At 42.8% G+C, this 24,880-nt stretch overlaps 1 protein-coding gene across 6 annotated transcripts in view; it reads left to right on the top strand.

The window, feature by feature from the left end:
* The window catches only part of BBX (BBX high mobility group box domain containing), a 190,010-nt gene extending 166,905 nt beyond the window's left edge, over positions 1-23,105 (top strand). For 5 of the 6 annotated variants that reach the window (XM_048870868.2, XM_048870877.2, XM_048870844.2 and 2 more), the window contains 3 exons: positions 6,820-7,017; positions 7,749-7,941; positions 18,512-23,105. In XM_048870868.2, coding sequence (XP_048726825.2) covers positions 6,820-7,017; positions 7,749-7,941; positions 18,512-18,599 — 479 coding nt within the window. In that variant the 3' untranslated portion in view covers positions 18,600-23,105. The remainder of the gene's footprint in view (positions 1-6,819; positions 7,018-7,748; positions 7,942-18,511) is intronic. The other variant, XM_048870888.2, reaches the window with a different exon arrangement.
* Positions 23,106-24,880: the final 1,775 nt, after the last annotated feature.

Raw genomic sequence — 24,880 nt, 5'->3', positions numbered from 1 at the left:
GTTGAATTTGGTATGAAATGTTGTTAGTTTGTGCTGGCCTCGTTTTCTGTGTCGCAGATTTTTTGTATTGACAAACACAACTGCATTAAAAAAATGGAAGTGGGGGAAACCGGATGTTTTGAAAAGTAGATCAGGGACAGGGGGGCTTTTGGCCACTGGGGAGGCATGGGAGGTAGTTTGTGATTGTGGGATGTGACCTTTAGCTGGATGTTTCTGCTAAAAAAAAAAAAATAATAAGCCGTGAAAGAGTTAGCCGTATTGAAACGTAAACACTTGCCTTTAGGTTTTAGATTTAACGTCTCGGGGACATGAATGGGGCAGTTTACGCCCCTCAGGAGAGAATGCTGTTTCAAGTTCACTCCTAGTTCATGTTTTCAATATTTTCTTGGCAACTAGGAGAGCTAGAAAAGCGTGTGTTTGTGTAATAGATGTCGTTTTGTTGTTGTGCAGTAGCCCCTGGGAGCACCAGTCATAGACCAGAACCCTGTTGTGCTAGGTGCTGTACAAACACAGAATAAAAAGACTGCCCCTGCCTTCAAAGAGCTTACCGTCGAAATAAAAGACAAGAAAAAAGCGTATAGATACAGACAGGGAAGTCCAAGGAAACTGTGAGACAGCATTGTGTAAATAGGATGGATACTAGGTGGGGGGGAAAGTAGAACACAAGCAGAGTGAGCAATGGAAGGGCAGCAAATGTCGTGTTGATGCCATATTTTTTTTATTTTGGGGTGAAGGGTTGGTTACTTAGAAGGGGATCCGCTAACTGGAAAGTAAACGGAAGAAAAAGGAATCAGGGGAACAAGTGTAGAAGGAAGCTCAGCAGAAGAGACTCCGAGGAGGGTGCGGAAGGGTTGGCACAAACAACCAATCAGCACAGGACAGTGAAAGTCAGAAAACATACTACAGGTTTCAGTGGAGTGTCCAGAAGTTGGAAGGCTCCTGCATTGGCTGCTTCTGATCCTCTACCAGGTAGAGTTTCTGGCAGGCTTCTCTCTATAGCAGTGGTGTGCAAACTTTGCCAGTCACGCTCCCCCTTACCATTCATGGAATTTGCCACGCCTCCCCCTCCATTATCTATCATCTGAAACTGTTTGTTTGTTTTTTGGAAGGGCTCTACCCTGTAGCAGGACTGGGATCCTGCTGCCATAATAGCAGGAGCAGGATAAAAATTCAGCAAACCATGCACAAGCAGTTGGAGTGGGTATTGTGGGACGGGAACAGGATTTAAAAAATAGTCCTGCTGCGCTGCAGAGAACGTGATCGCCCCTGGCTGCCCAGCTCTGAAGGCAGCAGCACCGCAGAAGTAACTCTGGCAGTGCTGGCAGCGACACGGCCTTCAGAGCTGGGTGGCCAGAGAGCAGCGGCTGCTGGCCGGGGCGTTGGTGGTGTTTGCGACGCGGAAGGACTATTTTTTTTATAATATATCCTATATAAATGTACAAAATACCCATTCTGTTTTTATCCTGCTCATGATATTATGGCAGAAGGTCCTTCAGGACCCCAGTTTCTTCGTGCCCCCACCCCCAAAGAACCTCTTCCACCTCTTCCCCTCCGCCCCCCCTGCTCTATAACCCACATGGCCGGGGGGAGATTCTGTTTGGGGGGTGGGTGGCGGTGCGGTGCAATGCAAGTGTGGAGTGCAATTCTGCAGCAAGGATAAACGCCATGGCAAATTCTGCAGCTGCAGGATCGTGGGATGTGCAGACCCTGTTTGCACTGGGCACTTATTTGGATTTTGTCTCATTGTAGTCATGTTGTACACAGTATTGCTAATACAAGCTGTTTCTTCTTTGGGTGTGAAAGAGATTTCTTTTTTAATTCCAATAAAACAGTGGTACTAAGTAATTGGGAGTGGGAAAGGGAGGATAATACCACATCACCTTCCTAGCCGCTGTCAGCCAGCTGTGCTTTGTAGGCATAGTGGCAGAGGTGAGCCCTAAGGAAGCCTCGTGGGGAAGGGGACGAGGAAGGTGGGGATTACTCCCAACCACTGCACTGTAAAGGGGGTAGAGCTGAGCAATAAAATGGCAGATGAAATTCAATGTTGATAAATGAATCAACATAATCCCAACTATACATATAAAATGAAGTGGTCTAAATTAGCTGTTACCACTCAAGAAAGAGATCTTGGAGTCATTGTGGATAGTTCTCTGAAAACATCCACTCAGTGTGCAGCAGCAGTCAAAAAAGCAAACAGAATGTTGGGAATCGTTTGGAACGGGATAGAGAATAAGAGGAAAATATCGTAATTCTACTATATAAATCCATGATACACCCACATCATGAATACTGCGTGCAGATATGGTCTCCCCGTCTCAAAAAAGATATATTGGAATTGGGAAAGGTACAGAAAAGGGCAACAAAAACAATTAGGGGTCTGGAACAGCTTCCATATGAGGAGATTTAATAAGACTGGGACTTTTCAGCTTAGAGAAGAGACAACTTAGGGGGGATATGATAGAGGTGTATAAAATCAGATGACTGGTGGGGAGAAGGTAAATAAGGAAGTGTTCGATACTCCTTCTCATAACACAAGAAGTAGGGGTTAGCCAATGAAATTAATAGGCAGCAGGTTTAAAACAAACAAAAGGCAGTATTTCTTCACAGAAGGCAGTCAAGCTGTGGAACTCCTTGCCAGAGGATGTTGAAAAGGCCAAGACTATAACAGGGTTCAAAAAACAGCTAGATAAGTTCATGGAGGATATCGGTCCATCAGTGGCTATTAGCCAGGCTGGACAGGGAGGGTGTCCCTAGCCTCTGTTTGCCAGAAGCTGGGAATGGGCAACAGGGGATGGATCGCTTGATGTTTACCTGTTCAGATTGAACTGTATGGGGAGAGAATCATGTACTTAGCCCTGGGCCTAAACTTTGCACAGTTTCTTAAGCCCACACCTAAGTATGTTTTACTCTCTTTTGTTTAACCTTCACCTTTGCCTATTTTCTTATGGCTTTTAACCTCTTTCTGGTTCTTCCTCTGTTATAACCATTGCCTATTTCTCCTTTCTTCGGTTTTTATTTTTGTAGTTGTTGGATTTTTTATTATTTTGTATTGTGAGAACTAAAGGGTTACTTTCAAGGGGAGCCATCCTACATGGATTCTGAGTGGTTCTGATCGAAACTGTTTGAAAGCAATATGACTCAGTATATTTTTATACATTTTATTCAAGCTAACAATCAAAAATAAGATCAAGAAAACATATTGTTCTGATTAAACCACTACAGACTCCTCTAAACTAAGGATTAAACAATACAATTGTCAAAATAAGGTCAAATTAAGATCAAGTCACCAAATCCAAGTGTTAGCTCCACTTTTGACTTACAACTAAATCCTCATAAAGCCCAAAATAGGACATCTAAAGAGGAGGCTGTCCATTCAGGGTATGTCTACACTGCAGCTGGGCGCAAACCTCCCAACCCAAGTAGACAAACTTGTATTAGTGAAGGTCGAGCTAGCGCATTAAAAATAGCTGTGTGGATCTTCCAGCTCGGGCTCTCAAGCCTTTGGAGTCCATTATAAACCCTGGTTATGATTTTCCCCATGGCAGTACGATCAGTTTATCTGGTTGAATATCTAAGTCAGTTCTCAAAGTTCTCAAACATTTTAATGGGATCATCAGGGCTGATTTAGACTGGCTGAGGCCTGGGGCCCAAGCCCCACCACCTAAAGTCAAAGCCTGAGGGTTTAAGCCCTGTGTGTTGGGACTCCGGTTACAGGCCCCCCGCCTGGGGCGGAAGCCCTTGAGCTTCAGCTTTGGCCCCATCCTCCTGCCTGGGGCAGTGGGATTTGGGTGGCCTCAGGCTTCGATTCCGCCCCCCTGGGGTCATAGGCGCCAACTTTCCCCGGCGCCGGTGGGTGCTCGCACCCCCCTGGCCCCACCCCAACTCCACCCCTGCCCTGCCCCCATTCCAACCCCTTCCCTGAAGTCCCCGCCCCAACTTTGCCCCCTTCCCGCCCCATTGGACCCCTCCCCAAATCCCAGCCCCGGTCCCGCCTCTTCCCCACTGCGTCGCGTTCCCATCTCTCTCCCCTCCCTCTCCCCCCTCTTCCCCAGATTACCCTGTCATCATTCTACCTCCCAAGAAACCAGAATGTCCTAGTGGACTCTCTCAGCAGACACTTTACTGTCAATCATGAGTGGGAATTATGCGACTCCGTAGCGAACAATATATTGCTCCATGGGGACACCCACCAGGGATCTGTTGGGCTCCCAAACAGGAAATGCAGTGTATACTGTTCCAGAGGAGCTGTAGGTCACCACTCTCAGGGCAACACTCTATTCTTTTCATGGTCAGATTGTCTGAACTATGCTTTCCCTTCACTACCACCCTGCCTCAAGTTTTACGCAAGATTTGGCCGGACAGGGCACAAGTCATTTTCATTGCCCCGAACTGGCCCAGTCAGTTTTGGTTCCTGAACTTCCTATGTATGTTGTTTCAGGCACCAATCATTCTTCCCACATTTCTCAATCTCCTCACCTGGAGAATGACAAGTTCAAGCATCCCAACCCGCATCCACTTAATTTCAGAGCCTGGTTTTTTGATGGATGTCATCCTCAGAGTGATCATGTTCTCAAGCTGTACAGAACATCTTTTCCAAGGATTCCACTAGAAAATGTTACCTAGCCTAGTGGAAGCATTTTTCTGTTGGGTGCATTGAAGACTTATACCTCCAGAGGCTGCAGATATTCTTCTCCTTCTGGACTATATTCTTTCCTTATTGACAGGAGGTTTGTCTATCAGCGCCATGTGGGTCTACTTGGCAGCAATCAGTGCGTACCATCCACCCTCATAGGGCTACTTGATCTTCATGCACCCAATGAGTAGCAGATGCTGGAATGGCCTAATCAGAACCTTTCTGCCTATAAAAAAGCCTACGCTCAATGGGACTCTAACTTTTTTCTCTCAGTACCCACAAAGTCTCCTTTTGAACCATTAGCTTTTTGCTCCATGTCTCTACCATCCAGGAAGGTCTTATTCCTGGTAGCCATCACCTCAGCCAAGGGGGTTGGTGAGCTTGAAGCACTGATGGCAAATCCTCCTTACACAATATTCCGTAAGGACAAAGTTTCATTATGTTCACCCCCAAAGTAGTCTCAGAGTTTTATCTGTACCAATCAATTCACTTGCTTCCCAAAACTACACGCATCCCCACTAGAAGGGAGGCTCCATCCCCTCAATGTTCAGTGAGCCTTGGCCTTTTACCTGCAGAGAACAAAACCAATCAGAAGGTCTCCTAGACTATTTGTCGCGATAGCAGAAAGGGACAGGCTATATCCTTTCAAAGAATTTCAAAAGGAATCTTTGGCTTTATTTTGCTCTGCTATCAGTTGTCTAATCTTTCCTCCTCCTCTTGGGGTAAGAGCAAGCAATGTCTATGGAATCGCTTCAAGAGATGCCTCTACTTGATATCTGCAAGACATCTACATAGAGCACCATCCACACATTTGCGAGTCACCATGCCTTGGTACAGGACTCCTCGGCATCTTTTGTAATGGCAGTCCTTCATTTGGCTCTGCCATCTACAACCTCACATGTTCCTCCTCTTTGAGTACTGCTTGTCCATTGCCGAAAGTGGAATTCACATAGGGACCAGTACTCAAAGAAGGGAAGGTTACTTGCCTTTATAGTAACTGGAGGTTCTACAAGATGTGTGATCCTGCTCTGTATTCCACTACCCCGCCTCTCCTTCCCCTCTGCTTTGGATCTTCTCTGATTCACAATAGAGAAGGAACTGGAGGGGTGGTCAGTCCACCTCACCTTTTATCCCCTGCATTGGAGGCACAAGGTGAGCCATTGCATATGTGTGGGCCAATGGATGCTGCTTTCAAAATGTCCAGCTCCAGGCATGGCACACTTACGTACCTGCAGTGGAATACAGGTAGGGAACCACACATCTCGAAGAACAGCTATTGTAAGATAAGTAACTTTCTCTTATAAAGTGCCACATAGTACTTCTTATGTAAACTTATTTAATTCTTAAGCTAAAAACATGACAGAGAACAATAAAAGCTTGCCAGTACATGCATGCCAGTAAGCTTACCAGACTAATCCCCAACACTTACATAAGCTCTAGCAGGAGCAGTCCTTCAGAACCCCCAACCCAGGAGTATCCTTCTGATGTCAAGTTCATTACAACTTCAGCTCACAGTTTTATGGGTCCTCCGTAAGCCCAGTCTTTCCAACCCTACACTAAGGACTGGGGCCTGCCGTGGACCATGGGGCCTGCCCATTTGCTGGATCAGGAAGAAGGCCTTGAGCCTGTTTAAAACCAGGCTATTTATCCAAAAATCCTTTTTCTGTCTCTTGGCCCCTGGAGATCCACTTTGAACTAATATATGCGAACCTCTTCAGGGGATGGCTTCAAAGGACTGAAAACCAGAGGAATGACATTAGGGTCCACTTCCTAGAGGAGTTACGTACAGTTCCCCAATAACATGCACAATTATGTTTTTAATACAATGGACCCCAAAGATATTAGCCTTAATTCAATAAAGTTTCTCTTAATTCCACAAGGTGTGTCCAGGATGTTGCAGGATATTGCGAGTCTGTCACAGTTCGTACTCACTAGATCCTTTTAAAACAATAGAAACTTGAACCTCATAGGAACCTGCAAAAACTGGTCCAGTACTGTTCCTTGCAAACCCAAAACACAGGGTGCAGCTCACAAACACTTCCATGACTCGAGCCCTGCAAATACCATGCAGTCCCATTAGTGAGAATTGTAAGTGTCATGTGCAGACAGATATGAATGTGTGTATAGTTAGCAATTCTAGTGTTTTACGTTCGACTTGTAATTGTAACTGACTTGTCCCATTTCAGCCATACTTGCAGAAGACAAAACCCCCGGTGAGCCTGCACGGAAGAATAAAACTTCTGTATCTGTCCCAAATACTCCAGAGCCAGCACTGCTGCATGAACCCTTGGTTGGTAGCCAAAAGAGGAAAGCGAGGAAAACGAAGATCACGCATCTTGTTCGGACAGCAGATGGCCGAGTGTCACCAGCAGGAGGGGCTCAGGGTAAGGAGACGAAAGTCTAAATTTATGATAAATCTAGATTATTGAGAGTGGTTCTGAGGTATAAGTAAGCTAATAGGGAAACGTACCCCTAGTAGGGAAGAGGTCATAAGCCTGTACTGGAAAAATAATTCTGTAAAAACAGGTACCAATTGGGTCATACCATCTAAGGAATCAATAAGTTTCAAATAGGCAATTTACTGTTGGACAAAGATTTTAGATGTCAAAAAAAAATCTGTCTCTAAACTTCTGTATGAGGAGTGGAAGAGGCACACAGAGAGTGCTGGAACATAGTTCACCTCTCCTGAGGTGCCATGCTACCAGTCCAGCACAGCGAAGGTACTGTGCCTGCACAGTGGGTGCAATTAGTGGATGTAAAATTGGGCCCTGTAATGTATATAAATACAGGGGTAATGTGATGTCCCTAGGTAGGTCATCAAGAGTGGGGATTGAACTCGGGACCTCTGGATTTAAAGACATGAGCTTCCACTGCCTGAGCGAAAAAATCCAAGTGTGTTAGATCGCAACGCATAGCATAAATTTCTATGTCGTCCATCCATTAGAGGGAGGCAGAGAGCCCCATTAGTAAACTTGGATTACACAGATGATAAAGCCTCAATTAATGATGGAAAAAATGCATGTTAACACCTCTATACTAAGCACTGTTCAGTACACAGCTGTAGCTGACTTTGTTGCCCCGCTGCCTGTAAGTTTTACTTTTTCTTTTGTTATAGAGGAAAAACCAAAGGAGCTACCACAGAGTAGTCTCCAAAAAGCATCAAGTGCAGAGACCGATTGCAACGACGAATGCTCTAGAAGCGCAGAAGCAGAGGACACTCACAGTATTACGCCAGGCATGCCGACTGTGTCTGCATTCTTTAGCCTAGCTGCTCTAGCAGAAGTAGCAGCGATGGAAAATGTACACAGGTCAGTGTCTGCTGCGTACCAGTGTTGTCTGACAGGATTCTGCATTACAGCCCTCTTACTCAGAATGCATGTGAAAGCTGTAACATCTGAGTCAACTGGTTTTGTCATTTCTTTCCACCGCTGCTTCTCTTGAGTGCTTAGTTTATAGCATTTGCCTGTTTTAGTAGGGTGAAATGCTCACTGGCTTAATTACCAGTGATATTGCCTTTTAATAATACACCAAGAGAATCACAGCGAGCAACGCTGGCTTGCTGAGACGGCAGCAGGGAAGGCTTGGCACTTGTTCCCTCACAACTGTGCAGTGCAAGGCAGAAGCAGGCAGTGCTGAGGACGTCCAAGTGCTTTTGTCTGCAAGACATAGAACATTCTGTGCTTTCATGGAGAGGAGCAGCCCAGATTAACCAGGCTTTGCACCACGTACAACAGTTCTGCCCTGTGAGATTTGGTAGAAGCTGTGGTGAAGGCAAAGAGACCTTTCTTCACTTCCCACACAGCGACAGCACAAGAGTCAAAAGAACAAATCAGCTGCAGTTGGTCAGGCTGAGCATGAGACTTGCCAGAAGTGTCTCCTCTCAGTCAAAGGCCACAGGCACGTGGTGATTCTCTTGGTGCCACAGGTCATTGTCTAGGAGGTGGACCCCCTGTCCTTCCCAGCTGTTGAAGGCAAGTGGGGAATTCTGGGTCTATATGAGAATGTTAGTGCCTTCCTCCATAATTGGGGCCCTACTAAATTCACTGACCGTTTTGGTCAATTTCACTGTCATAGGATTTTTAAAATTATAAATTTCATGATTTCAGCTATTTAAATCTGAAATTTCACAGTGTTGTAATTGTAGGGGTCCTCACCCAAAAAGGAGTTGTATGTGGTCGCAAGGTTATTGTAGAGGGGGTTGAGGTACTGCTACCCTTACCTCTGCGCTGCTGTTGGCAGCAGTGCTGCCTTCAGGGCTGGGCAGCTGGAGACTGGTGACTGCAGGCCGGGAGCCGAGCTCTGAAGGCAGAGCCGCCAACAGCAGCAGCGCAGAAGAAAGGATGGCACGGTATGGTGTGGCCACCCTTACTTCTGCGCTGCTGCCTGCAGAGCTGGGCCCTTAGTCAACAGCCGCCACACTGCAGCCACCAACTCTGAAGGCAGCAGCACAGAAGTAAAGGGGGCCTGGTATGGTATTGCCATGCTTACTTCTATGCTGCTGTTGGCGGGGTGCTGCCTTCAGAGCTGGGCACTTGGCCAACAGCTGCTGCTCTCCGGCTGCCCAGCTCTGAAGGCAGCGCAGAAGTAAGGGTGGCAATACCATGACCCCCCTAAAATAATATTGTGATGCCGCTGCAACTCCCTTTTGGGCAGGACCCCCAATTTGAGAAACGCTAGTTTACCCCGTGAAATCTATATAGTATAGGGTGAAAGCACACAATTTCATGGGGGGGAAGACCAGATTTCACGGACCATGACCTGTTTTTCATGGCCATGAATTTGGTAGGGCCCTATCCATAATGGGGCTGAGGGACACACTCCCAGCTGTGCTCAAGGAACTCTTGTGAACTATCTGCTCAAAGAAATCATTTCATGACGTTGACAGTCTTGCCAACTGCTGACCTTTAGAAACAGTACGGACAACCTCATGGGCCAGGTCAATATTCCCCTTGTTAATAAAATTGGTTTTAATATTCAGCTATGTGTATTTGACAATTGCAAGGAGATTTGGAAAATCACACGTACACAGAACAAAAATCAGATAAGTCTTAGTTGATTGCAGAAAGACTTCAATCTTCTGCAGAAGTCATTTTCTTTTAAAAAGACATTTCTCATAAGAAAAGCTTTCACACTGTGATATCCTTGGTCTCTCTACCCAGCCCTGCAGAAAACCACCCTATTAATAACAAAAGCAAAGGTGTGAAACAACTTCCTCTTCCTTGCATGTCTAGCAATATGAAAGACCAAAGAGAGACAAGGAGAGATGCTGTATCAAATTCTGTTCTGAGTTACAGTGGTGTAAATTAAACTTCTCTGATTCCAGGGTAATGCCTCGATTTACACTGGAGAAAAGGAGTACAAGTTGGTTCAGTCTTATTCATTCCCTTCATTTGTCCAAGAGTTCCTTGCCCACCTTTTTCACTGTTGCAGTGATGTTGGGCTACTTCAACTTCTTGGCTTTTTTTTTTTTTTGCTTATTTTGTTCCCAATTTATTCTTCCCTAATAGCAGTGGCCAAGTAACACGTTACCTGTGGTCAGGGGTGAAAGTAATAATAAATTCTTACCAGTACGGGGGCTGACTCCAGACCCCGGAAGGGGCAGGGCCTCAGGCGGAAGGGGCAGGATTGGGGGGGTCAGCCTCCCACAGGCAGCCCATCCGCGCTGCCTGGACCCCACCACCTGGGGCTCTACAGCTGCCCTTTTGCCCCGCCCTCCCGTCCCCGTTGGGCAAAAATTTAAAAGCACCACCAACGGGGGAGGCAAAAGCCATGGCAGCACTTTAATGTGGGCTGCATAAGGGTCAGTAACGGCTTCTTACCGGTACACCATACCGGCTCACTTTCACCCCGCCTATTGTCTGAATACCAAACATGTAGATATAGCAGTGGTTGGACAAATCGCTGTTCGGTTTCCAATCACATTTGGAAACAATGCCTGGGAACTCGTTTCTAACAGAAACTAAGCAAATGCCTCTTACAGACCTGGAGAATGGAAGACAAAATACAGACTTGGATCTGGTGTGCCAGATTCTGCCCTCACTTATACCCCATGCTGTCCTACAAGTATCTGCTGCTGCCCTTTTCTTTGTGTGTAAAGTACTTTGAGGATACCTGGGAGTTGTAGGAAGAACAGCACAGGAAGGTTATTGTGTTTAACATGTTTTGTTTGGTTGCCTATATTTAGTTAACAATTAATTTTACAGAGCCCCAGAGGCTATGGAAAACAAGTTCTCTTCTCTAAATAGAGCCGATTGGAAAATACCACAGTGTTTTCATCTGAACACTTCTGGAACAGCTCTGGTCAGCTTGAGATCTTTTTTGAGTGCTGGTCCTTATGGGTATTCACTGTGGGTGTGCGTGTACTCTAAACACTTCCATAGCAGTGTCCAAAGTTCCATATCTGCACCTCCTCATGCTGCAAACTGAGGGCATAAGAGGTGGCACAGACCGACTGACTCGTCAGTTCCTTTCTACCACTCACATCTGGGATGGGACTCTCCTATGTCCATAGCCTTCGAACCTACTTGGGCTTTAACCTGTACATATTATAAACAGTTTTTATTATCATTTTTCTCTCATAGTTAGTCAATTTATAAGTTGTAGTTAGTTAACAGGGATCAAGGGGTTCCCTTATTCCACCAACGTTTTGAGTGCTTAAGCCCCAGGTCTCATGCTTCAAGCCTTGCCTTGCCTGCTGGGTCTTACAGTAAGTGACCTGCATGAGAGCTACCTTTACTGCCATCAGAATGTGACATCTGCCAATCCTTTCCCCCTCATAGCAGGTAGTCCCTGGAGTTCAGGCATCTGATGGAGTTCTCCATGGGGCTTTTATCTGATCTGGGATTCTCTTGCTCTCTGCTGCATTGACCAGAACCTCCCACCAGTGCCCCTCCGGCATCTTCAAGCAGGCCCAACGACTCCTCTAAGAGGAAACACAATGAGAGTAGAGAGAAACACCCACATAAGAAGACAGAGTTGTCCCATAAGTCCTTGAAGAAGAGGGTGGCAACTCCCCTTTCCTCAGGACTAAGTGAGACTCCACACCCTGGAGCGGTGTGCCTGGAGCTCATGGGGAAGACAGGCCAGCACTGATAGTATCGTGAGCTTCCAGTGGCCCAAAACTACTCACGAAACTGTTTACGGACAGTCAAGAATATTTGCCGTCTGCCACCAGCAGTACCTCATGACACTGTACCTCAAGCTGCATTGACAGATCCCATACCGACGATTCTGGCCAGTTTTCCTCCTGCCACACCTTAGTGTACACCCTTCTCAAGGACCTGACAATTTACACGGACCAGGATTCACTGATCCTGTTGGACCTGGTGCGAGTGAGACACATCACTGCACTCCCCACCCATCACTCACCAATCCTGACCACTAGCAGAGCTGGGGACGCTCCATGCTGGTAGCACGCTTCTCACCAGAGTATGGCTTTGGAGAGCTACCATTTGAGTCAGACATCTCATTACTCTAAGGAAGAGCAGGAGCCAATATCTCCAGTTCCAACAAGTCCCCATTCTGGGCATCAGCCCAGGTAGGGTTTCTAAAGCATCCCGGAGACCCTTATATCTGCTGGACCCATACCTGATGACAGGGATCAATGATACCCCCCCCCAAGGGGTCTGCCCCTACCCCTATGATCCTGCCCATTGACCATACTGGAGTGCTTGGGACACTTACTATCGACTCTCAGACTTTGACCACACGGGGCTCTGCTCTTGACAGAGATCACCACCAGCAGAACACTTTCCAGAGGAATTTGAGCAACCAGCTCTGTTGGAGCTGCTGATGGCATCATCTTCATCTCTGGATGAAGGGATGACCCCTCCCTGACCCCTCCAGATGCTTACAGGCCGTAACAAGAACTTCTCCGGAGGATTGCTAAAACCCTTTAGATCCCACTGAAAGAGATTCAGGATCCCACACACAAGCTCCTAAATCAATGGCTCCCTCCAAAGTGGCACTCCCTATTAATGAGGTGATGTTGGAATGACATTTGGCACACCAGGGGGTACCAGTTAGGATCTCAAATTGGGGGTTGGGGGTGAAGTCTAAAAAATTTACCAAACTGTTCCCAGAATTTAACTGAATAGTGTCAGGGTTGCAGGCTAACTAAACCAGCAGTCCTGCAGCCTATGATGAAGCAACAAAACAGGCAAGTAATAATTATTTTAAATGTTTTGAAATCAAGGGAAATTTTCCGTGATTTAATTGCACTCCACTTTTCCATTATTTTCTCCATGTGCAGGGAGTCATCTGTGTCCGTTTCACAAGCAAGAAAGAACAAACAGTCGTCGAGGTAGATCTTGGCATCTTTTTAACCAGTTTCATCCAGCTAAAGCTTTGGTCTTTTATTGTAGAAGTTACAGTGATTGTCTTTGCTAATTAAGGCAGTCCACAAATTTCAAAGTCCCTTTTTGAGCCCAGATGAATGTCTGATTAGTTCATGCAAACTAAATTTGTTCAAAAGTTCTTCTCAACATGTGTTTGGACTGAGTCCATTCCATCACCAGCTGTTAAGATTGCATTTTGCAAAAAGGAAATCCTTAAGTGAAGTTTTCTCATTTTGTTGTGTTGAGGTCTTTCAGGCACGTGATAACTGGAAGGATCTTTTGTTTCTTCTCCTTATAAGCCGGATCCATCTCCTGCACCATAACTGCGAGCACTTGCTGCACTTCAAATCCGTAGATCTCTTCAAATATGTCTGTTTTGTGAATGCATTAGTAGGATCTCGAAACCAAGCAGGGGTCTGGCTTGGACAGTGACTCATTTTGTACTCTTGCTCAGGGTCATATTCCTCAGAGTAGGTGACCTGCAAATAATCAAATATCTTCTTTCCCAGTAATACTGGTGCCTTAACTTGGGAATTGATATAAGCCTCTGTAATCTGGTTCAGACATTTAAGATGGTGTATATCAGTCAAGAAGCTGTAACAATGTCCAAGACCTTAATTTGCAAAGATACAATCAAAGCATTTGATTTTTCAAACAAAGGTCTCATGAGAGCAAAAACTAAATTAAAAGGATAAATGGAGGCAAAGAAGCTTCTAGCTTTGGCTCTCGTTTCTGAACCAACCTGTAAATCTTGAAAAATATCATCAAGAAGTTACACCAGCTACTTGTGCTCCTACCCCGAAGAAGGTTGAAAAGAAGTATTTTGTTCCCTCTGTGGGCACAGAATATTTATTCTCACAACCAAACCCAAAACTCCGTGCTTGTCCAAGTGGTCACAGAGTGAAATACATTTCACCACAGTACGTGCAAGGATCACAAGAGACTAGATCTCTTTGGCAGAAAGAGCTTTTCTCCAGCCACTCTACTCTTCCATGTTGGAAACTACCAGGAACCCACGTCAAAATACGACGTTATTAACTATAACAGTCTCTCTGAGTTCATCAGTAAATTGCCCCAGGAATGTAGGCCCCAATTCCAGCTATTCTAGATGAAGGAAAACTGGAGGCCAGGTAATCCCTTCATGCTTCACTGATGGCAGCAGACATAGCTTTTCACTCCATGGCTACCTTAGTGGTTGTTAGAGGGGCTTCTTGGTTGCAGGCATTGGGGTTCCCAAAGGATGAACAGGTGGTGGTAGATCTCCTCTTCAAGGGCAACAACTTTTTCACTGAAAGAACTGATGAATCACTTCAGTCACTTAAAGACTCGGGTGCCTCTGGAATATACATCCCAGCACATCACAGAAAATATTCTAAACTGCCACAGTATAGATACCAGCCAAGCCCACAGCTGATCTATCCCCAGGAGTCCTATGGGCCACTGAGAAAGTGCCAGATGGTATAGCGTGCAAGACACACTGCTCCACCACTGTTCTTCTCGAGACACAGCCGTCTATCCAGCTGTCATTTGGAGGGACACTCAAGAGCCATCAACCAGTCCTCACACAACCAGTCTTCCCCACCCCCTTTGGTGGCCGTCTGACCTGTTTTCTTCCAATGTGGCAGCACTTAACTACGGACAAATGGGTCTTAGACAACACCTCAACACAATCAAGTTCCTGTCTACCCCTTTTCCAAAACTTCCTTCACTGTTCCTCTGCAAGGATTCCTCACAGGAGAGGCTTCTCAGGCAGGAGGTAGACTCCCTAATCCACTTACCATCTATAGAGCCAGTAACTCCTTAACGCAAGGGGAAGGGCTTTTATTCCAAATACTTCCTAATGCCCAGAAAGGAGGAGGGGTGGACCCATCCTGTACCTCAGGCAGTTGAATGTCTTCATCTGCCACTCAGGATGCAGGCTGATTACCCTGGCTGTCATAATTCCCTCTGAATGAAGGTGACTGGTTTGCAGTTTTTGATTTAAGATGCGCCATCCACCCAGAGATACCTGCATTTTATGGTGGGCTGAGACCATTTCCAATACAAAGTGCTCCACTTTGTCCTTTCAGCAGCCCCGCGGGTTTTTACAGAGGTCACGTCTGTAGTGGCAGTACACCTATGCCATTAATGCTATCATGTATTACTCTATTTAGACATCTGGCTCCTCGAGGGACAGTCATATCAGGAAGTGCAAATAGCAGTCACAGTGTGCACCCACAGTGAATACCCATAGGGACAGCACATCTTGAAGAACTCCAGTTGTTATAAGATCAGTAACCTTCCTTTACCTAGCATATGTCATTACTAAATACAAAGGACCCAATTCTCCCTTATGTTGGCAGTTGTGAAGGTGCCTTAGAATGGGTGCAAAACACATCTGCACCTTCACGCACTTTAAGGCACCTTAACGCTCCCAGAGTGGTGTAAAGTAACTTAAAAGGAGAATGAGGCTGTCACAGTCTGGGGTGCAATCCAGACCAGTGAGGGTCTGTGTCACCTCCTGCTCTGCAACCTTGGGTTCCTCCCAATGCTTTCCCAACCTGGGCCTCTCACAAACAGCATGCAGGTCATACCCTGAGTGTCTGTGTATAGCTACAGCCTGCCAGCCATCCTCCAGTCAACACTTTGGCTTCCACCAGCCTTGGTTATCATTTGCAGGATGGCTCTAACACACTCCCATTTCCAGATTTTTTCCCCCAAAATGTGTGTTCTGCACTATCCAGGCCTCTCCTGGACAGTTCAGACAGTAAAGTTCCATGGCCTCTGTGAGGGGGTCAGTGAACAACAGTTTCCTACTTTTACTGGAGTTACCAGACAATTCAGTTTAAACACAACACTGGGTTAGTTTTAATGAAAGAATGAAACAATTTTTTTTAACTACAAAGAGAGATATTTGAAGTGAGTACAGGTATAAGGTGTTAAAGTCAGAAATGATTATGAGAAATAAAGATAAAATGCTTTCTAGTAACTAAAACTTAACAGGTTAGACTTGGTTCTAGGTAAAATCCTTACCACGTGTTCCCTGCAACAGAGCTGACCAAATTCTCTGGTCAGAATCCCTCCAAAAGTCCATCAGTCTGGTTCCTTTTACTCCTGGGAGAATTGTGCACCAAAATATTAAAAATTCTGCACACAATACTTTAAAATTTGAAAAATTCTGCGTATTTTATTTGTCAAAATAACACAATATAATCACACCAGTTTCAATTATTTTGGCAATTTATTTAAAAATACATGTCAGGAAGTATGTCTGTAACAATACAGACAACAAACAAGATTCGGGATTCCTTGCTAAGCATATTAATAGAGAACTCCGAGTAATAATTCGTTTAAACTGCAATACAGAAACATATTTTCCACACCCCTCAGAAGCAGTGCAAAGGCTTGGGGGAGTCGGGGGAAGAGGAGGCGCTGAGGGAGAGGGAAGTAATTGCTGGGAAGGAGCCGTGGAGGGTTGTTGGGTATGGGTGGAAAAGTATGGAACGGGTTTTGGGGGAGGAAACATGGGGAGGGATTCTTAGGGAGCTTCCCCCATACAGACCCTGGCTGACCTCTAGCCTCTCCCATTTAGTCAAGCACATCTGCCCCCATCCCTATGTGTTCTCCCCCCCCGTGTCCTTGCACCCCCACATCCCCATGTGTCCCGGCACCTCCTCCCCCTGTCCTTGTGTCTCTGTGCCACCACATAGCCACCCCCTTCCCCCATGTGTCCCTGCACCATCTACCCCCTGTTCCCATGTGTCTCTGTGTACCCACTCAGTCACCTTGCTTCCCTCATGAGGCCCTGCACTCCCTTCCCCCTGTGGCCCTGTGCCTCCACTCCCATTCAGCCCCTGCCCCAGTCTGTCCTACCCCACTAGCCCTTATGAACCCCTGTCCTGTCCCAGCAGCCCCATGTGCCTCATGCTGTCTGTCTCCCCATATCCCGTGTCTCCTGACCTGGACTGAGAGGCACTGTGAAGAAGGCACTCAGCCTTTCTCTTCCCTATGGTAGCGGGGGGCTGTCTGGGAGTGCAGGCTCTGTTCTAGCCCAACATTGACCTCTGGTGAGAAAAAGGCAGAACTTCAGCAACTTTCCAGTAAAAGTTATTTTCTGTGGGGAAAAAAATTATGCACGGCTCTTGAATTATGTGCGCACACTGACACAGAATTCCCCCAGAAGTATCCTTTGTTGTCTTAGGCGAATGAGAGACAGAGTGAGATTCCCTGGTGTGTTTTTGCCCCTCATTTTTATAGTCCAGTCCCTCCTTGAAGTGGATTCTTCTGAGGATTTCCTCTCAAAGCAAAGCTTATTCAAACAGTAAAGAAGGCGACAGGAATCTGGGGGTGAAGGTGCACCCATGCTCTTTTCTTCTCTCCTGTGTATGCTGACATATAGATTTGCCTTGTCTCCCTCTTGCTGTCTCAGGGACCCTGTTTACTACTTATAGAAACTTGAGGTAAACACATGCTCCTTTGTGTAAGATAGACCTGCTGCCTAATCAGGGCTATGTGGGTTTGAACATGTGCTACCAACCTCATACGGAGGGAACTCATAACTCTACATATAATGTTGCTACATACGTTTCACCACGATAGTATTGACCAGTGAGTTACTAGTTTTCAAATGATACCTCACAGGGCATATTTTGTGCAAAGATTATTACACTAGTATGTGGGGTGTGAATACAAGGTTGCATTCGGTTACATAGGCCCAAAGCTTTTGTTACTGTGTATTTGATATGTTACATTAACCTCACAAGTCATCACTATTTTTGTAGTTAAAATGCAGAGAGAGGCTTTCTGTGCAAATTTAAAAGATGAACTAGAAATGAAATCTCCAAAGTCCATCTGCTTCCACGATTTATGTTGAATGCCAGCACATAATACTGGTGAACATGGACTTCTTTTGGAGTTTGTCTTTACGAAGTCCTGAACAGGGGTATCGTGTACAAACTAACATAAATATAATAACAACATGGAGGTTTTGCTGGAGTTGGTCATGAAAAGTTGGCAGCAGATTCTAGAGGAACCAAAATACTTTGTCACTCACAAGTTATTGAATGAGCTGTTTACTGCTTCCTGAAATGCAGTAAGTGTAAATGGGATGAGGGAAGTATTTCACCGTATTGCTTTAATTCAGATCCATAGCAGATGTTTATTTTCAGCATGTGCCTCACTGTGTTTTGTTTACGTTCTCTTGCCACAAGTAAGCAATATTCTTTTGTTTCTCAGGTCTCCAGCTGTGTCACAATATGAACAGCAGCCCTTGTGTGCCTGTAATTTTATTGTTTAGCTCTGTATTTTCTGTTGTGCTTCTGTGCCTAGTCAGATGCCATCAAGACTTCCAATTTGTTTCACGTTGGCTTTATAGGACATTTTCTCTGCGTATTTCCTTGTAGCATGCCACAAAATAGATAATGTATTAGTGCAACCGCAATTTATGGTTCTGTAGAATAAGACAATAAAATGACTTCATCCACGTGTTTCATGCTTTCTAGTCTCAAAAATCTACCATTTTCCATATAATTATGGATGTTTTCCTCTGTTTGTTTTTTTTTAGAAGTCAGAAGGCAGCGCCTCTCCCACGTGATGGACAGCCAAAAGAAATGTCTCAGGCTCCGGTGCTTATTTCCTGCGCCGACCAGTGAAGCTCCACCTTATTGTAAAACATTGTGCTTTACCTAATATCCTAGCCTTGTCTTTACCAAGGGAAGCTAGTCAGTCCATATGATGGAAAATATAGACTTGCAAACAAGTGCTTATTGCTGTGAGTGGCCCAGATTTCACTTGAAGCCAGAAGTTAGCAACTTGGGCCAAGTCCTCCAATTGGAACCCAGAATCTAGGAAGGTGGTGTTATTTGATTAATAATGAAAAGAAATGGAATGATCCTGGAGCTTGCTTTCTATTGAAGGCTTTTAAACAGTAAATAGGTGGTTTCTGTGAAAAAGGCTGCCTTTACAGTAGCTCACACAGCATCCAGAGGGTATGGAAACTAGTTTCATATAATACCTAGTTACTCTAAACAAAAATACAAAACAAAAAAAAACAAAAACAAAAAAAAAACACTGACGCACTGCACTAGTTATTAGATATTCTTAGTCATTTTTGTACATGAAGATTTAAGTTCTAAGATGGTTTATATAATAGGTTATGCCTACATTTATATTGTAGAATGAATTTAAAAACCTGTTCTGGAGAACTCAAGGCAGCATGGACAGATGTACCATTGTTAGCGGTGTTTGCTCAACCATGTGGTCCAGATGTTCTGCACTTTTATATTTGCCACCACAGTGGTAGAGTTTACTGGCAAAAATTCTGACAGGCTGTGTTGAGTGAGTTTGTTTGTTTGTTTTTTTTTAATTTAGCATTGAATAACCAGAATGATTTGCATTAGAAAAAGGAGTGGCATATGGGAAAGAACAATACTGCAGATTATGGACTGGTCTTTCATGCATTGGAGGGTTCCTTTATTTTGCATAGAGGTCTAAATGACTGGGTGAAATGCTCATGTAAACAAAAACAAAAAAATACTACAAATACATTGTTCAGAAGTGACCTTAGTATTACTTCACTATTCTGAAAACCTTGAAGACATGACTTCAGTATACATGCACACTGATATACATACCTTTTACATTTGACAGACACTGGAATTGTTGTAATTACTGTGCACAATCTAAATTGGCTTTGTAGATTGTATAAAAAGAGCCAGTTCTAGTTTGTGCTGGTAAAGTGGTAAGTTGTATGCAAGTAAACCATGATTGAAGAATAATGTTTGACTAAAGTTAGGCTATCAAGCAGAGATCCACCTGCCAGTTCCTGTCCTTGCTTTTGTTTTCTTTATGTATTCTGCTCTCATAAATACATCCCCAAAGCCAGCACCAAGTGTATCACTTGGACTATATCTTCACTCTGTTGACTTAAAATATTGCATAAGCCAGGCAGTTGTTTCCTACCAACAGATGCAAAATGATTACTAGAAATTAATCGGAAGCTACAAATTCAACAGGGTACTTCTTTCATAGCACAAGATGTTTCCCTATGTTTTGCATCATAGCACAAAGATTTACCAAATTGGACCCCAGCAATAATTTTCTGTTAGTCTTCTTCATACTGGCTGAAGTTTTGATAGTATTAGGTTGAGTTTGAAGCTCTTTAATTAAGTCTTTAAATAATGAGAGTTTACATGGTTCTATCAGGCATTCTTATTTATACTTGACTGAATTGATGTGTTTTTTGGGGGTGGGGAGGGATTTGTAATTCTAATTTGATGTAATAGCCATATGGAGAGTAACTCTATTAATAGTTGCTAGATTTTAGCCTTTTGTTGCTGTAGATAAGTGCAGGTCTTCAGTTTATATGTTGGGAAATGCTATACAACATACCACACACATTGTATCAAACAATGAAGTATTGATAAAAAGCAGATAGCTGAGAAAATATGTTTAAAATGCATGTAAAATATTACCCTCAGAGATGCTGGAGGAAGATATGTTGGAGAAAGGGAAGAAAAAGGAAATAAAGTTTAATAGTAATGAGAGAGTTAAAAGGCTTTTTAAAATTCAGGTAGAAATAAGACTGGTAAAGAGCTCCCTATTATGCCATTGTAGCATGTGGCAATATTTTTAATAAAATTTTATTAACGTTTTCTAAATTATTTTAACAAAACAGAAAAACTGTCAACATTTAAAACAGTTGGGTCACAGTGAGGTGGCTGTTGGCGTTTTGGACCACTTTATAAATTATAATTAGCTGAAATCCAAATATTGTATGGTGCAGGCCATTCACCTTGACAATGGTACTAACTTATTTCTCTAGAACCCACTAGAATAGATATATTTTTTGCCAGAGCACCCCATCATTCTTCAATTTAAATTTCAGTATTGTTCCTTAAGATATTTCTGTATATTAATGGTACCTTTTTTAAAAGAAACAAAAAAAAATTACTTTTTCTATGTGAATCAATATCTTACTTGATCTGCTTTTCCTTAGAGAGGGGGTGGGGCTGGGTCAATGTACTGGATATGACTGTTTTCAGATACTTATAAACCTTTTTGTAGATATGCTTAATTTTTAAGCAGTTAGGCACTGAGAGTAGCAGAAATCCTGCAAAGCTTTATAGTTCATTAGGCATTTGCCTTTGTTGGTTCTCGGAGTGATGTCTTGATTTCAGTAGCAAGAATTTCCCCTGAATCTACTGGAAGGGGTAGCAGTATTTTCAGGTAACAAAATTTGTTAGCACAAGAAAATTTCAGACCAACATTTTCCTGTATTGGGTTTGTTTTTGTTTTTTTAATTTTTATTATTTTCCGTTCCTTTCATTTTGGAAAATTTTATTGCTGTGATATGTACTTCAGCATACCAGCAAATACTTTCACCCATTGACATATGTCCACAAATGCCTCGAGAGAAGAAATTGTTGCACCTTATGTATATCTCAAGCAAACCAAAATATGATGCTTTTCTGCTTTGTTTATTCTGATTATGTTGTATCATTCTTTACTGAACCCATTCTCACTTAGCTAAACCTGTTGATATTTTTGCATTTAAACTTAATTTCTGGATCTGAACCTATGTATAAATCTTTCTTTTAAAAAACAAAAAGCAATTATCCCAGTCCTCTCTGAATTCTTGGTGGAAGTGAGGAATCTTGTCTCAAGTATAAAATGCAGTACTGTTCCGGTTTTCTTTTGCTTTTATTTATTTGGTGATCTTTGTTATTTTATGTGTTGTTTTGAGGTATACAAAGTGTATTATAGTAGCTAAAGCTACAGACATAAGCAGCTGGGAGAAAAATACTGTATTTTTTTTTAATTGTTTCAGTACTGTAAACGAATACGGGAAGAATGTTCTGCAGAGCATTTGAGATGCAGGTTCTGATCCCCACATTGTCTTATAGTCCAGATTAGACCAGAATTGATCAAAAATGGTATGGAGATTAAATCATGCTGTTGTAATTATGGCAGTATTTATCCCTTGAATGTGCTGTAATTCCACACATCGAATATATTTATTTAAGATGATTGAATGCTCTTTTATACTAATTCAGTGTCCCAAAGTCATGAGCAAGGATTTTTTGTTAGTTTCAATTCCCAGTTTATAGTGTCGGTGCATGAGGTTTGAAATAGAAAATAAACATTGGGTTGGGAAAGGAAGCAGGGACAAGGGAATGACAGAACCATATGAGTGTGTATTTAAATTTCAACTCTTTTGTCATTTTTCCCCCCTTATTTAGTTGAGTGACACTCTGTCTGTGTAGCATGAAACTGGTAGGCACTGTGCAGTCTTTGACTCTATGTATTGCCACTTTGCATCCATGGTTGAAACCCAAGAGAGTTGTAACTTGCCCCAGAAAAAGGACATTCATTACTCTGGATGACCTTTTAATGATAAAGGGTACATCTTCTAGTATGAGGCATTAATGTGAACCAGTTCTAAACTGGGCTGCCTATTTAGCTACTGGACAAATACTGGAATATGCTCTGAAGCCATAGACTTGAGACAGTTGAGAGGGTGTCAGAGAAAAGAAGGCCTCTTCTCAGCATGGTGAAGTGACAGCAACAAAGGAGAGGTAAAAGGCTTTACATTCTGTAAAAGAAAAAATAGGTTGAAAAATGATTCATTGGGTTTGCATGATGCTATTGTGTACGGTGATTGTTGGCTGCACCTCCCCAGATGAATGCTAATTTTAATAGGGCTTCCTCTGCTAAAAGGCTACTTTCGTTGACTTCCATTTGCTTTCTGTTTTCATTTTAAATGGAATGTAATCTGTTCAGCCATCAATGCCATTTTTATATCATGGTATGTTTTAATTTCCAAGAACAATATTTATACAGAGGGAACAGTGTAACACAAAATATACAGTGAAAGCCGTACTATTTATATTGCTGTTATGCTTTTGACTTTTGTGTCCTATTCATATAGATTGTCAGACATCGTCATTTCGCTCTTATTGGTTCAATAAGATGGTTTTTGTGACAACAGAAAATGTAGAGCTCATCAGGTGATTAACTTCAGATATTCCCAAAGGAAACGGAGTAATCCAAAAGCTGCTTTTAATACTTAGTGGGTTACATTTACTATATCATGATTTCACCTGAAAACATAATTGTGCAACTCATATGTCATAAACCATGTTTTATCCATTAGACAATCTTTCCTGTGCTTGTTAGATTGTAGAGTTTCTAGATGCCTTTGTCACATTTTGTAATATTTCCAGCATTATCTCTCTCTACCTTGTACATGTACGAAAGAGTCATCTACAACTGTCAGAACATTAAGGCATTTCAGGACATATAGAGCTGTAAATTTGCATTTAGACTGTGACAGAGAAGTTTACCTCTTCCCCTCAATTCCCCAATAAAAAGTCACAGTGAGGTTTATGCTTTTCAATTAAATACCAAATTAGCCTTGCTAATTTTCTAATAATTAAATTGACATCTTTTTGAAGAAGAATGTAGAGAGGACACACCGTACCTTAAACTTGTCTGCAGTTCATTAAGGCAGCCATCCAGAGAGGACCAATTTTATTCCCTAATTCAGCAAAGTACGTAAACTCAAACTTACTAAACTCTTCAGCACGTGCTTAAATGTTAAGCATGTGTTTGTGTGCTGTCCTGACTCTGAATGCTTTCATGAACTGGGACCTTAATTTACATTGGACTTTGAACAAATACTAACATTTTAACATTCATTAAGTTTTTCCAGAGAATTATTTTCTAATTACTGGATTCTGACTGTGTTATCAAGTACCAGGTAGAAACTCCATATGCTTAAGTGGAAAAAGATGTGTGTTACCTCACAATCTGAAATAGAAATTATGTGGCTAAACATGCCTCCTAAAATAACACTCTAATCCTACCCTTTTTACTCACAAAAGTAAAACAACAATCATCTTCACACCAGGGGCTGGAACTTTGAAAGTGACCAAAGAAATGTAATGCAGAGCAGTGACTGGCAACTTTTTTGCCATGAACTAAGTATTTTACGCTCGGGAGTTCAACTGTTAGACAGCCTGAGGTTTCTCACACTGTCTTATGAACTTTTTCATAGGTTTCAATCTTTCCCTTGCATGTCACATGGTAGGGTGAGATTTTTTCAAAGTGTCTAAAGTGAGTAACGAATACAAACCCCATTGAGCTACTCACTTAGCCACGTTAGAAAATCCTACCCCTAAACAGAGTTTGCTTTGGCCATCAGGTCTTTGTCTATCAACAGTTGAAACATGACTGAATTTCTAATGTCTTTTTTCATAGGGCCTGATCCTTCAACCTTTATTCTCACACATAATTCCATTGACTTCTGGGCCATAATTTGTCTTTATTTGCTCTAAAGTTTGGTGTAAACATGTTTTGTAGTAATTATTTCCATTCAGTGGTCTCATAGAGCTCTTGCCTTCTTAGATGTGTGTAGTTAAAGTTAATAATCACATTTATAAAATGCCTTTCTTCAAAAACTTATACCTAATTTGATATTTTTTAAAATGCACATGTTAATTCATGTGTCTAACACGCTAAAGTACATTAACTGTGATCATGAAACTGAATAAAATATTTGAAAACAACCTTTCAAATAAATTACTTTATATTCACTCTATTTTAGCTATCCAATATGTACTTGTAAATAATTTCCCATTTTAAATTAATGGATGCAAATAGATACTTTAAGAAAGTTGAGTTTTTTTGATATTTCACCTGCTTCAAGATCATCAAGTGCTTGTTTACCTTAATGTGACCAATGCAGTAATTTATTAGTCTGGCAGTGAATGAATTCTACTAAAATTCAAATTGTTTTTTTTAAACTGAAAAATCTTGTTCGCCCCCTAAAAAAACAGGTTATTCAAAAACATAAACTGGGCTAGATCGTCCAACCTGCATGCTATAATTTCTGTTTTCTTTAAAACCAACAGTGAAACTCCTCTGGTAGTCA

The sequence above is a fragment of the Caretta caretta genome, chromosome 1 (assembly GCF_965140235.1).
Source record: "Caretta caretta isolate rCarCar2 chromosome 1, rCarCar1.hap1, whole genome shotgun sequence".
Taxonomy (NCBI): domain Eukaryota; kingdom Metazoa; phylum Chordata; order Testudines; family Cheloniidae; genus Caretta; species Caretta caretta.
This window is presented reverse-complemented; position numbering and strand designations above follow the sequence as displayed.